This window comes from Rhinopithecus roxellana, chromosome 17 (genome assembly GCF_007565055.1).
Source record: "Rhinopithecus roxellana isolate Shanxi Qingling chromosome 17, ASM756505v1, whole genome shotgun sequence".
NCBI classification, from domain to species: Eukaryota; Metazoa; Chordata; class Mammalia; order Primates; family Cercopithecidae; genus Rhinopithecus; species Rhinopithecus roxellana.
In genome coordinates this window covers 36,343,361-36,355,516 of record NC_044565.1, presented here as the reverse complement: position 1 = coordinate 36,355,516, position 12,156 = coordinate 36,343,361, and the positions used below count along the sequence as shown (strand labels likewise).

The window sequence follows — 12,156 nt, the reverse complement described above, 5'->3', positions numbered from 1 at the left end:
CGGTGGCGCGGCCCAGGAGCGCCGGGTTTGCTGGCACCGCGAGCCCCCTTTCTGTCGCGGTGGGGCTGCGTTACAGCCCTAATGAGCGCGTGCGAAGGCTCCCCTCATTCATCCATCCTCCGGTCAATCCTTTGTCTCAGAGCCGGGCCTTGCTGCACACCATGGCGTACTTTCCCGCACGAGCCCGTGAGGACCCCTGGAAGAAGGGATCTTCCGCAGGAGGGGACGCGGCGGCAGGACCGCCCTGGGCCCCTCACCGCGCGCGGCCCCCTGGCGGGAGAGGCCGGCGAGCTCTGGAGAGGAGCGCGGGCGGCGCGGAGGCGAAAGCACCACCTGGGAGGGAGAAACCCTCCCCTCCCACAGTCCTCAGGTGGAGGAACGCCGCTGCGTTCCAAGTTCTCCCGGGCCCTCTGGCCCCAAGGACTCAGTCCCGGCCGCGGGAGAGGGCCCGGCAGGTGCCAACGAGCCCGGGCGGGCCTTCAGCCCGCACTTCCCCGCGGTCGCCCGGAGCCGGTCTCCGTTAGCCGGGTAAGGAGGCGGCTATTGGCGCCAGGATTGCCCGGCGCCGCCCGCGCCCCCGCAGCCTCGGGTGGAGCCTCCTGCCTGGCCGCCCCCCGCGGCACCCCAGACCCGGGTGGGGACCAGAGGCTCCCGGCGGCGGCTCCCGGGCTGTGATTGGCCAGCGCCGCAGAGGGCGGGACGGCGGGCGTGAAGTGGGCGGGCTGGGGCCACGGCCTCTCACGCTCCGGCTCCCGCTCCCCCTCCCTCCTCCTTCCCCGTCTGCGTCCTCGCTTGCGGCTCCCTCTTGCATCATCTCCAGCCCGCCGCTGCTCCGGGGAGGCTGGGCGCGGCGCGATCCTCTCCGTCCGCGGCTCCAACCCACACTCCGCGCTTCTCCTCGCCTTTCTCGCACCTGTTCCTGCGCCAGGCCGGGAGACCCCCGGGGCGGCTTCCCAAAACCTGCGAAGCACAGCTGGCTGACCTCACCATCGCCGACTTACCATTCATTGGGAGCCCCGTCTTTTGCCAGAGCCCACGTCCCCTGCCACCTCTAGCTCGGAGCGGCGTGCAGCGCCATGGAGAAGAGCAACGAGACCAACGGCTACCTTGACAGCGCCCAGGCGGGGCCTGCGGCCGGGCCCGGAGCTCCGGGGACAGCGGCTGGACGCGCGCGGCGTTGCGCGGGCTTCCTGCGGCGCCAAGCGCTGGTGCTGCTCACCGTGTCTGGGGTGCTGGCGGGCGCGGGCCTGGGCGCGGCGTTGCGCGGGCTCAGCCTGAGCCGCACGCAGGTCACCTACCTGGCCTTCCCTGGCGAGATGCTGCTCCGCATGCTGCGCATGATCATCCTGCCGCTAGTGGTCTGCAGCCTGGTGTCGGGCGCCGCCTCCCTCGATGCCAGCTCCCTCGGGCGTCTGGGCGGCATCGCTGTCGCCTACTTTGGCCTCACCACGCTGAGTGCCTCGGGGCTCGCCGTGGCCTTGGCGTTCATCATCAAGCCGGGATCCGGTGCGCAGACCCTTCAGTCCAGCGACTTGGGGCTGGAGGACTCGGGGCCTCCTCCTGTCCCCAAGGAGACGGTGGACTCTTTCCTCGACCTGGCCAGGTAACACTCTCCACCTCGCCCAGGGCCCAGTGGGAGACGCCAGCTCTCGGATGCCCTCCAGTTCATACACACATATGCACTTAGGAGTGTATACTCCTAAGAGTTCATTCTTAGTTGGCTGCTGGTGGCGTTTAACGTTTTAAAAATATCAAAATGACGTCTGGAGTCTTTGCGTGCTGACCACACCTTTGCAAACAGCTGGGGCGCACCGCACAATCGAAAGAGCAGGGCCGCATCTTTGAGCAAGAACCAGTCCCCACCGTTAGGTGGCCGTGTGTTAGGGAAGAGCCCCACCTGTTCTTTACTCATACTCTCGCGCTGCTCTCCCCGGTAAAAATGTTCCGACCACGCCCCAGTGGCTTCCCCTCATTTTCTCCCACATGGTGCCTAAAAGCTTCTGGGAGCATTGGTTAAGTTTTGCCTGTTGGGTCATCTGGCTTGCAATCTATGGCCTTCTCTGTTACAGTCCTTGGCTGCAAAGGAAGCTGACAATTTTCTGCAGTTACCAATGGACCCACAGATAGCAGGACTGAGGTTAGTTGAGTGAGGTGTATTGCGCAGAAATATGCCTCTCCTGAGGGCTTGGGGCTTGGGACAGGTTGCTGTCCACCGCAGTAAAGACCACTGCAGAGTGTTGTGTTTCAAAGGCCTTTCTTTGTGCCAAAGTGTGAGTTCTAGAGGGGAGGGAGAGAAGCATCTTCACTTAGCTTTGCCTGCTTTTTGTAATTCTTAGAAGTTGCATTTCGTCCTTTGAGATGATGTAGTATCCTTTCTGTGACTTATCCAAAACCTTGGTCTCTCCTGGTTTCTCCATTAGCCCAAAGTTCACAAATGGGAAAACTGCAGCCTGGAGGCATTTACTGATCTAACCAGGTTCAGTTGAGTGAGGAGTCCAGCTGGCTCCCTCTCCAGGTTTCTGATGATTTTGGATTCTGAGCCTTGGAGTTATTAATATATTTTGTCTTGAGTTATTGAGGCAAAGCTCCTCATTGCTGAGGTTGTGAAAAACAGCAAACCCTGGGCAAAGTGACTTGCCTTTCCACTGTTTCCATTTCTCCTTCTGGAAAATGTGATGGCTGTCTGCACTTAAGAGAGAGATTGTTCATTTAAATCAACAACAAAAATCTAGGACATCTGTATTTAAAAAAAAAAAAAAAAGAAAAAGAAAAAGAAAGAAAACAAAAAAACACTCTCATGAGGGAGACCAAAAGTTCTTGACAAAAGGGCAGATAGTGGTGGCCTATTAGGACTTTAAGTGGATCACAGCTTTTTTTTTTTTTTTTTTTTTTTTTTAGAGTCTGGATCTTGCTCTGTTGCCCAGACTGGAGTGCAGTGTTGGGATCCTAGCTCACTGCATCCCCGAACTACTGGGCTTCAGCGATCCTCCTGCCGCAGTCTCCAGAGTAGCTGAGATTACAGGTGCACACCACCACACCCAGCTAGTTTAGAGATGGGGTTTCACTATGCTGCCCAGGCTGGTCTAGATCACAGCCTTTGTTCTGTGACTGGCAGCTTGATATTGGAGTCCAGACACTTTTAAGTTTGGGAACTAACTTTTAGGTGAGTGCTGAAAGGAAGTCTCCTGAGGTTGAGAGCACCTTTAGCTTATTACCTGCAGGATGTCAGTCAGCTCTCTCAGGGAGGGAAGGCAATTCTGGGGTTGAAGGATTATTCTTTGCAGGGATCTGTGACCCAGGGAGGGAGATTGGATGTTCAGCTCTGCCCTGCTAGTGATCCCGCACCGGGAGCCTCAATAGGATCTTTTATCTCCAGAAGAGGGGGCGGTGGTGGTAGGGGGGTACCTCATTATCTCCAGCTCCAGAAGGGACTTCTTGTTTCCTGATCATCGTTTTCTAGTTTTAGACCCAAGCCCCTTCAGCTCCTGCTTCTGACATGAATGGTGTACCCAGCATCATAGCTTAGTAGTGTGGGTGCAACTTTCCAATGACTTGGGCCGCACCTGCTTGGAGGGCTAAGAGAGGCTTTGTTGTGGCTTGTTGGGGATAGGTAGTGTTTCACAATTCTTCCAACAGCCAACTGCATCTAATCCAGCAGCTCATGGATAAAGGTAGGACAGGTGGTATATCCTATTTTGTGACTGAGGAAACTGAGACAGAGATTAAGTGATTTGCTCAAGGTCATGGAGTAGCTTACAAAGAAGAGATTAGAAGGACTGTGGGTCTCCTACCCCACAGTGCAGGATTCTCTCTATTTCTCCTAATCCCTCTTCCTCCAAGTCAACATGCCTTAGTAATGTCACCTGCCTAGTCTAGTGCGGCTATCTCAGAAATGCTTTCTCTGGGTCCAGAGAGGAACGTGGTAGGCATATGACTGGGTCAAGACAAATGCCCCTTTCCTCCAGCCAGCATGGAGGCTGAGCTCCTCGGGTGAAGGAAAGTATGTGTGCACCTGCTGAGGTTTGGTCTTAGGCTGAGCAGCTTGTGAAAGGAAACTAAGTCCCAAGCCACCCGGAAACGCTTCCTGAGTCTGGAGAGTCTCTGACGTCAAATTTTAAAAATTGCTTCCTTCAAGGAAACCTCATGGATGTGGATTTCATGTGACTCTGGGCATCTTCTTTGGAAATGCAGTGCCCATTCCTTTCTTCCTAGGGGCACATGAATGAAATGAGACTCTGCCAGTAAACACCTCAGTTATCCAGCAGGCCCTCTCCAGGTAGCTGCTCAGAACTTAAACACCTGGAAGAGTGGGAAAGGCCTCTGATGAGTCAGCATAGCTGCTGCCAAGGCTTTGTGCTAAAGTCGATACCCTTTCCTGATGGTAAAGTGCCCCAAAATTCCCCAGGGTCTCCCTGTCATGATTTCTAATTTGGTTTCTAAAGCTGGAACTACAAGTCAGAAAGAGATGAAGCTAGTAGGTGTTCATTACATGTGTATATATTTTTTTTAATTCAGAATGTCATTGCTGAATGGTTTGATGTCCCAGCACACAATGGATTATAAATAACAATGTAGAATAGAGAATTGAGATGAGAAGGCTGGCACTAGAAGCACTGAGAAGGGATGGCCAATAGTAGCTGGCAGGTGGAAGAATCATAGTGTCTTCCTGAGCAGCCTGGAGTTCTGTGCCTGGGAATCCAGAACAGTATAGGACTTTCAGAACCATGTGTGACCTAAGTGGTTGACTTGTGGCTTTTCATCCAAAATGAAATGGTTGGGCACCAAAGAGACAGAAACAGGTTATCTGGAAACTAGTCATTGTGGAACTTCTTGGTCCCTAACAATGCTTACTGGTTGTGGGATATGTCCATAACTTTTCCATTCCTTGGTTTCCTCATCTTTATCATGGGAATCATGATGGTACCTACCTCGCAGGATTGTTCTGAGGGTTAGCTGGGTTGTGTCTAAGAGCTCTAAAGCTCTTCTGGGTTCTGAAGCTGTTAGAACAGTGCTGGCCTAATACACCTGTGCTCTTGTTATAACTAGAGTAATTGGGTTTTCCAGTTCATCTGAGCTAATGGGGATGGCCCTCTTTCCATAACCTGAAATAAAGGAGGCTAGATGGGAAGAAAAGAAATGTTTAGGGGAATTCAAGATGACTTGAAGCTAATGTAGTCTTTACATATATTGGGAACCACATGGCATCTGGAGGAGAAGTGAACAGTAACTGACTATGTTTTAGACTACTAATTAATAGATTCACACTATGGAAAACTTGAAAAGTGGAGAAAAGTCAAAACTAAACACAGAGAAGAGCCTTCCGTTCTGAAATGGGACAGAAGTCCCCACAGATCCTCACTGACATTCCAGTTTCTTTTTCCCCTGCCTTACATGCTTATGATTTCCAGTTGACCTCTGCTGTAAATTGAAGGGATTGAGGCAACTGGTTTCTAACATTCCTTTGGGCTCTAAAGTTTGTAGTTTTCAAATGGAGAACCAGGGCGTAACTGCCAAGGAGGCAGGTAGGGACAGAGCCTAGACCCAGGGCTGTGGTCTGTGCTGGCAGCCAGAAGAATGGCTGAGGGCCACCATCTTGCAGTAGGATAGTAGGCTGTGGCCATGTATATAGTAAATACAATTAGGATTTTATCTGTTGCCCAGTTTTCTAGGGTTTTTTTTTTTCTCTGCTCGTGCTAATTTTCTTAATAGCAAACCATGCTCTGAGCCTTTCCCTTCTCAGAGGGAGGTGTGCTGGACTTACCTCCTTCTCAAGGACAGGTGTGAATAGGTATGGTGCTTCTCAAGAACACATTTCTTGAATAGGTGCAAAAAAAAAAAAAACTATGGGAGGCTGAGATTTAGTATTAGCCCCCTGTGCTTGCCTTGGCAGCACATATACTAAAAGTGGAACAATACAGAGAAGACAAGCATGGCCTCTGTGCAAGGATGACACACAATGCGATGTTCCAACGTGAAGCGTTCCATATTTTTTTAATTAAAAAAATGGTAATATTAGCCAGCAAAGTTGAGGAGTGAGTTGTGAACAATTTCTTTTCATTATGACCTTGGCGGGTTGTTATAACTGTGCCCATGTCTCTCTCTTCTATAGGCAAGATGAAGACTTAGCACATCTAACAAGGATCCAAATTAATTGAGTATGTGAGAGTGGGGGGTGGGTATAGTGTGGATGCCATAATGTAAAATGTATTTCTTATGGTAGGTCAAAATTAAAAACGTGTGAAACCTCTAAGATACACTACTTAAATCTAGAGGCCCAAGTCAGTCCAAATTAGGAGATAATGAATGAACAAGCTTTTCCAGCGCTATCTAGTGACGAAAAGAAAATAATAGCAGCTTGTAATTTTTTTAAAAAAAAGGTTTTAACTCCTGACCATTTCTTTTACCACCCAGGAGGACACCTGAATAGTTTAGAGACAGAAAAAAGCATCAGTCTAGGGAGGTGGGTAGTGCTGAAGAGCAGACACTAAAGCCAACCACCTGGATTTGAAGCCCAGCTCTATGACGTACTTGCTGTACATGCACAAGTCATTTGTCCTCTCTGTGCCTGAGTGTCCTTATCTGTAAAATGAGGCTAATGAGATCTACTATCTAGAATGGTTGTGAGGATTAAATGAGTTAATATATGAGTGCTTTGCTAATATTATAGTATGTCCCAGCTTCTCAAGGACAGCTGAGGGCTATTTGATATTGAGCATGAGTGCTGCTCTTAATCTAATTTCCCCCAAAAGTTCCCCACTCCAGGGGTTCAGCCCTACCCTTTCCAGCTGGAATCTAAAACTGGATGGAGGCCTTAAAGAGAGGATAGATGCACACCCCCATCATCAGAGTGCAAGTCCACCAGTCCCAGCCCTTCCTCAGCTCAGCCTTGTAGGGGGTACCAAGATCTGAAGGGGCACATCCCTGTTAACTGGCTCTGTAACAATAAATACTAGGGATAATAAATATTCATCAGGTGTACATACTGTGCCGTATCCTGTTCTGAAGAGTCTTTGAAATTTTAATAGATTTGGTAAAGGAATTTTTGAACTTAAATAAAAGGAAATAATTCTGGAACAAAATATGCCCAAGCAAAAGTAAATTGTTTTACATTCTTTTCATATAGAACAGAGAAATGTATACCACCCTTGACAATAGGATCAGAAGAACAAACAGTATCAGATGTTACAGAAAGAATGTCTTTGAAGTTTTTCACTGTGTGAGTTGCATGGGTCTGCACAGCACCTCCCACAGTGGTTCTACATTGGCCAGTTCAACCTCATTTCATACTAGTTTTGTTTGTTTTAAGTAATGTATTCAAAGATAGCACTGGAAAAGCTTGTTCATTCATTATCTCCTAGTTTGGACTGACTTGGGCCTCTAGATTTAAGTAGTGTATCTTAGAGGTTTCACACATGTTTTTAATTTTGACCTACCATAAGAAATAACATTTTACATTATGGCATCCACACTATACCCTACCCCCCACTCTCACATACTCAAACCAAAACACAGGCTCCACCAAACAATATTTTAAGTGTGATACATGCTGATATTTTTGTCTAATGTATTTCATCGTTTATAAAATACTGGTTAAAGCCAATACATTGATTTAACGGTCTACTGATATTTGAGAAACTTTGGCCTAATACATATGTAATTCAAGTAGATCTCTCAGGATCAAACAACGGAAAAAGGAAATATTTGCAAACTTGAATAAGATGAGGAGCTCAGTGCTTAGAAGCATCCTAAACCCAGTGAAAGTGGGTGATGTGCAGAGGTGAACACAGGATGACCATTTGGTCCTCCTGACTTCTGGACTCTGGATTTCAGTACTGTACATCTGGGCTATCCAATACAATAGACACTAGCCACATGTGGCTACTTAAAATTACTTCAAGTGTAAATAAAACTTAAAAATCAGTTCCTTGGTAGCACTGGCCACATTTCAAGTGCTCTATAGCCGCAAGGCTGCCATATTGGACTGCACAAATGCAGACATTTCAGTTGGATGGTGCTGGCCTAGATGGAGCAGAAATGGGAGATGCTCAGTGACTGGGCATTGGTGTCTCTATGTGCTAAATGAGGGGATAGAACTGGATCACCTCTAAAATCCCTTCCAGCTCCATGTCTCTGATTTCAAAAGCCCATGAAGCTACTGTGTGAATGTGAGGAGTTGGGAAAAGTGCCTGAAGACAGAGCTCTGGGAAGAAAAATTGTTTGCCGGAGAGGCAACTGATCCTGGATTAGAAGAGAGCTCAAGAGTAAGAACCAGAGTTTACTGCAGCATCCGTGTCTGAAAGCCAAAGGAGAGAGGGAAAGTAGAGGACAGAGAAACATGTTGCTTTACTCTGGCAGCCTCGTCTCCTTACCCTTGGTGACAGCAGGAGGGCACTGCTCCTGCTCCTGGTCTGTGGCAAGCAGATGATGAAAGTGAAGGAAGATGCTTTCTATCATGCTTCAGCTCACTGCCACCAGGAGAGTCCTTCCCAGAGATTGTTATCTGAGAAATGAGCTGTATAATCTAAAAAAAAGTTCAGCCCACCCATTGAATATACATATTTTTTAGTTGGAAAATCTCTATCAGTTATTACCATATTTTTATGTAAGTTTTTAAACAATTTCAAGGTATGATTTATAAACAATAAATGCACCCACTTTAAATGTACAGTTCAATGAGTTTTAACAAATGGATAACTCATGTGACCACCACCACAATCAAGATACTGAACTTTTCCATCACCTATAACTCTTCTCAGCAATCCCCATTCTCCACCCCCGGCCTCGGGCAACTGACCTGCTTTTTATCACTATAAATGAGTTTGGCTGTTTCTAGAGTTTTATATCAACAGAATTATTCAGTATGTACTCTCCTTCGTCAGTCTTGTTTTGCTCAGCACAGAGTTGCTGAGATTATCCATGTTGTTGTGTATATCACTTGGATCCTTTTTATTGCCAAGTGGTATTTTGTTGTATGGATATTTCATAATCTGTGTATCCCTTCATCTGTTGATGGACATTTGGGTTTTTGACTATTATGAATAATGCCGTTATGCATACAGGTCCTTTTTGCAGGCATATATTTTTATATTTCTTGGGTAAATATCTAGCAGTGGGCCAGGGATGGTGGCTCGCACCTGTAATCCTAGCACTTTGGGAGGCCAAGGCGGGCAGATCACTTCAGGTCAGGAGTTTGAGACCAGCCTGGTCAACATGGTGAAACCCTGTCTGCATTAAAAATACAAAAATTGGCCGGGTGCAGTGGCTCCCGCCTGTAATCCCAGCACTTTGGGAGGCCGAGGAAGGTGGATCACGAGATCAGGAGATCGAGACCATCCTGGCTAACACAGTGAAACCCCATCTCTACTAAAAATACAAAAACAAAATTAGCCGGGCATGGTGGCGGGCGCCTGTAGTCCCAGCTACTCAGGAGGCTGAGGCAGGAGAATGGTGTGAACCCGGGAGGCAGAGCTTGCAGTGAGCTGAGATCACGCCACTGCACTCCAGCCTGAGAAACAGCGAGACTCCATCTCAGCAAAAAAAAAAAAAAAAAAAAAAAGATTAGCCAGGCATGGTGTACACACCTGTAGTCCCAACTACTCGGGAGGCTGAGGCAGGAGAATCATTTGAACCCAGGAGGCAGAGGCTGCAGTGAGCTGAGATCTGCCACTGCACTCCAGCCTGGGCAACAGAGCAAGACTATGTCTCAAAACAAAACAAAAAAAAAACTAGGAACGGAATTGGTGAGTCCTATGATACGTGTATGTTTAACTTTATCAGAAACTGTTAAAACATCGCATTCTTCTTAGGAACTTGATTTTTGGGGGCCAGAAGTTGCTCTTTTGCTTCTGGACCCCTCTGTTCCCATTGGATTTTGTAGACTAGATATTGTAGACAGTCTGAAAACAGGTGGGTGTGCTAGTGGCTGTTAAGTGTAGATGTTCTGGGTTAAGGACAGGGCCCGTTCTGGGCAAGATGGTACTGGGTTATTACTTGTAAGAAGAGATTGGGCAGGACAGATAGACGGATTAAACAAACAGTGTTGTGCTCTTTAGAAGAGAATGCATTTCAAGGCTGTGGGAAAGGCTGTGCTTGCACCATTTGAGGAAACAGCTAATCCCTGAATGATGTGAGGTATTTGCCGGGGAAATTGTTTCCCAGGAGGAAAGTGGAGGGCTTCTAACCCGACTCTTTTCTGAACTTCCCGGTCCTCATGGAGAGAGAACGTTAGAGCAGCTCTGTCTGTCAACAACTGAGGATTGTTGTGTGGTGGATACAGAACAGAGAGACGTTGGCACAGGGCCCCTTGCTGCTTCTGACTAGGGCAGCAAATGGAAATGAGATGCCAAACGTAGCCCCCAAGACTGAAATATGTAAGAAAGTTGCTTTGTAATGGAAATAATAACAAATGTAAGTTGTTATTCATCTATACTTTGAAAACTAGCCAATATAAGTTGCTAGTCCGTTTCTACTTTTTAAAAAGTAAATCTAGCTGTGATAAGAATCAAACTTCTGGTCACAGTTTTGCAACAATTTAATTCAGCTAAAGATTAATTTTTTTCTGCTTAAATGCAAGCATGTACTCTGGTATTCTCTAAATATGCTAAAAGCAATTCAGGTTCTGTGGACAAGTTTGGGAAATGCTGTGTTGCAGGCTGTATATGCTGGCCGTCCTGCGAGAGCACCCTAAGCGTTCTAATGCAGTAATTTTTGCATCTTATTAACTTTATTGGCTGGTATATCGCTGTATAACAAACTACTACACATTTAACAGCTTAAACAGCTTAAAATCTCACATATTTACTATTCTACAGTCTCTCTGGGGTCAGGAATCTTGGCACAGTTTAGTTGGGTCCTCTGCTTCAGAGTCTCTTACAAGGCTGCAATTAAAGTATTGGTCAGGGCTAGGTTCCTACTCGCAGGTCCACCTGGGGAGAGATTCACCTCTGTGGTCATGTTGTTGTTGGCAGAATTCAGTTCCTTGAAGTTTGGGCTGGGAGCCTCAGTTGGCTCTTGGCTGCAGACCACCTGCAGTTTCTAGTCTCGTGGGCCTTTCCAACATAGCAGCTTGCTTCATCAAAGCATGCAAGCAGAAGACAATAAGAAGAGTCAGCTAGCACAATGGAAGCCACAACCTTATGTAACCAAATCATGGATGGGATATCCCATCACCTTTGCTGCATTTGTTCATTAGAAGCAAGTCATAGGTCCACCCACACTAAAGGGATTACCCAAAGGTGTGAATACCAGGAGGCCATCTTAGACTCTGCCTGCCACAGCTGGGTTGCAGCCAGACCTGCCTACCTCTGAAACCCAATACACTGCAAATAGTTACCTGGAGATCCAGGTGAGCAACCCAGCTTCTTATAGAAGTAAGAATTAGTGGGTAAGTTTGACACAAATTGTTAAGAATGATCCAGAGTCTTTTGCTCTTCTAGACTTACTCTTCTTGCAGGAAGTGAGAATAAATGGACTGTCAGCTGGAATAGAATTTCTTGTATATCAAGACCAGCATCCTACACAGAGTCCTCAGTAAAACTATTTGCATGAACAGATTTTGGGCTCCATCAGGTCGATTGCCCTCCTTTTATAACAAATGTTTAGAATATCCTTAATGCTAAGATGAAATCCATAAATAAAATGTCCCTGCCCACATAATTTCAAAATATCAATATGATGTAACTGTAATATACAAAACAAAAGGAAAATAATTATAATAAAAACAATGTGTTTCAATATATACATGCTCTAAAATAAAGTGGTTGAATGCTTGCTCCTGAACACAGAATCACTGCTAATTAGATAATTATAAATGCAGACTGTTACTTGACACCGGGTGTGGAATTAGGGACTCAGGTTCTACAATTTGCCCTGGTGGTGTGATTTTCCAGGAAGACGAATAACATTTGGAAACATTCTGAACAAAACAAAAATCATCCCATAATTTGCAAGTTATTACATTTCTGGAAAATTCAGTGTATGTTCAAATTGTGAAAAAAGGAACCTTGTTTTGGAATTAGTTTAGTCTTCAGTAATTATAGATAAGGTTCTTATCTACAGGTATGTCATGAAGGACATGGGAAGGCCTTGAGACAATTCATTATACAGGACTCTACTGCACTGAACAGGACAAATGTGTGGGACCTGGCATTTCTCCTC

At 46.8% G+C, this 12,156-nt stretch overlaps 1 protein-coding gene and 1 pseudogene across 1 annotated transcript in view; both read left to right on the top strand.

Annotated features, from left to right (window-relative positions):
- The first annotated feature begins 321 nt into the window (after nt 1-321).
- SLC1A4 (solute carrier family 1 member 4) overlaps nt 322-12,156 on the top strand; it is a 35,363-nt gene continuing 23,528 nt past the window's right edge. The window contains exon 1 of the mRNA XM_010355828.2: nt 322-1,603. Within this exon, the coding sequence (XP_010354130.1) occupies nt 1,077-1,603 (527 nt within the window). The 5' untranslated portion in view covers nt 322-1,076. The remainder of the gene's footprint in view (nt 1,604-12,156) is intronic.
- Nucleotides 5,875-5,991, top strand: LOC115894390 (annotated as a pseudogene).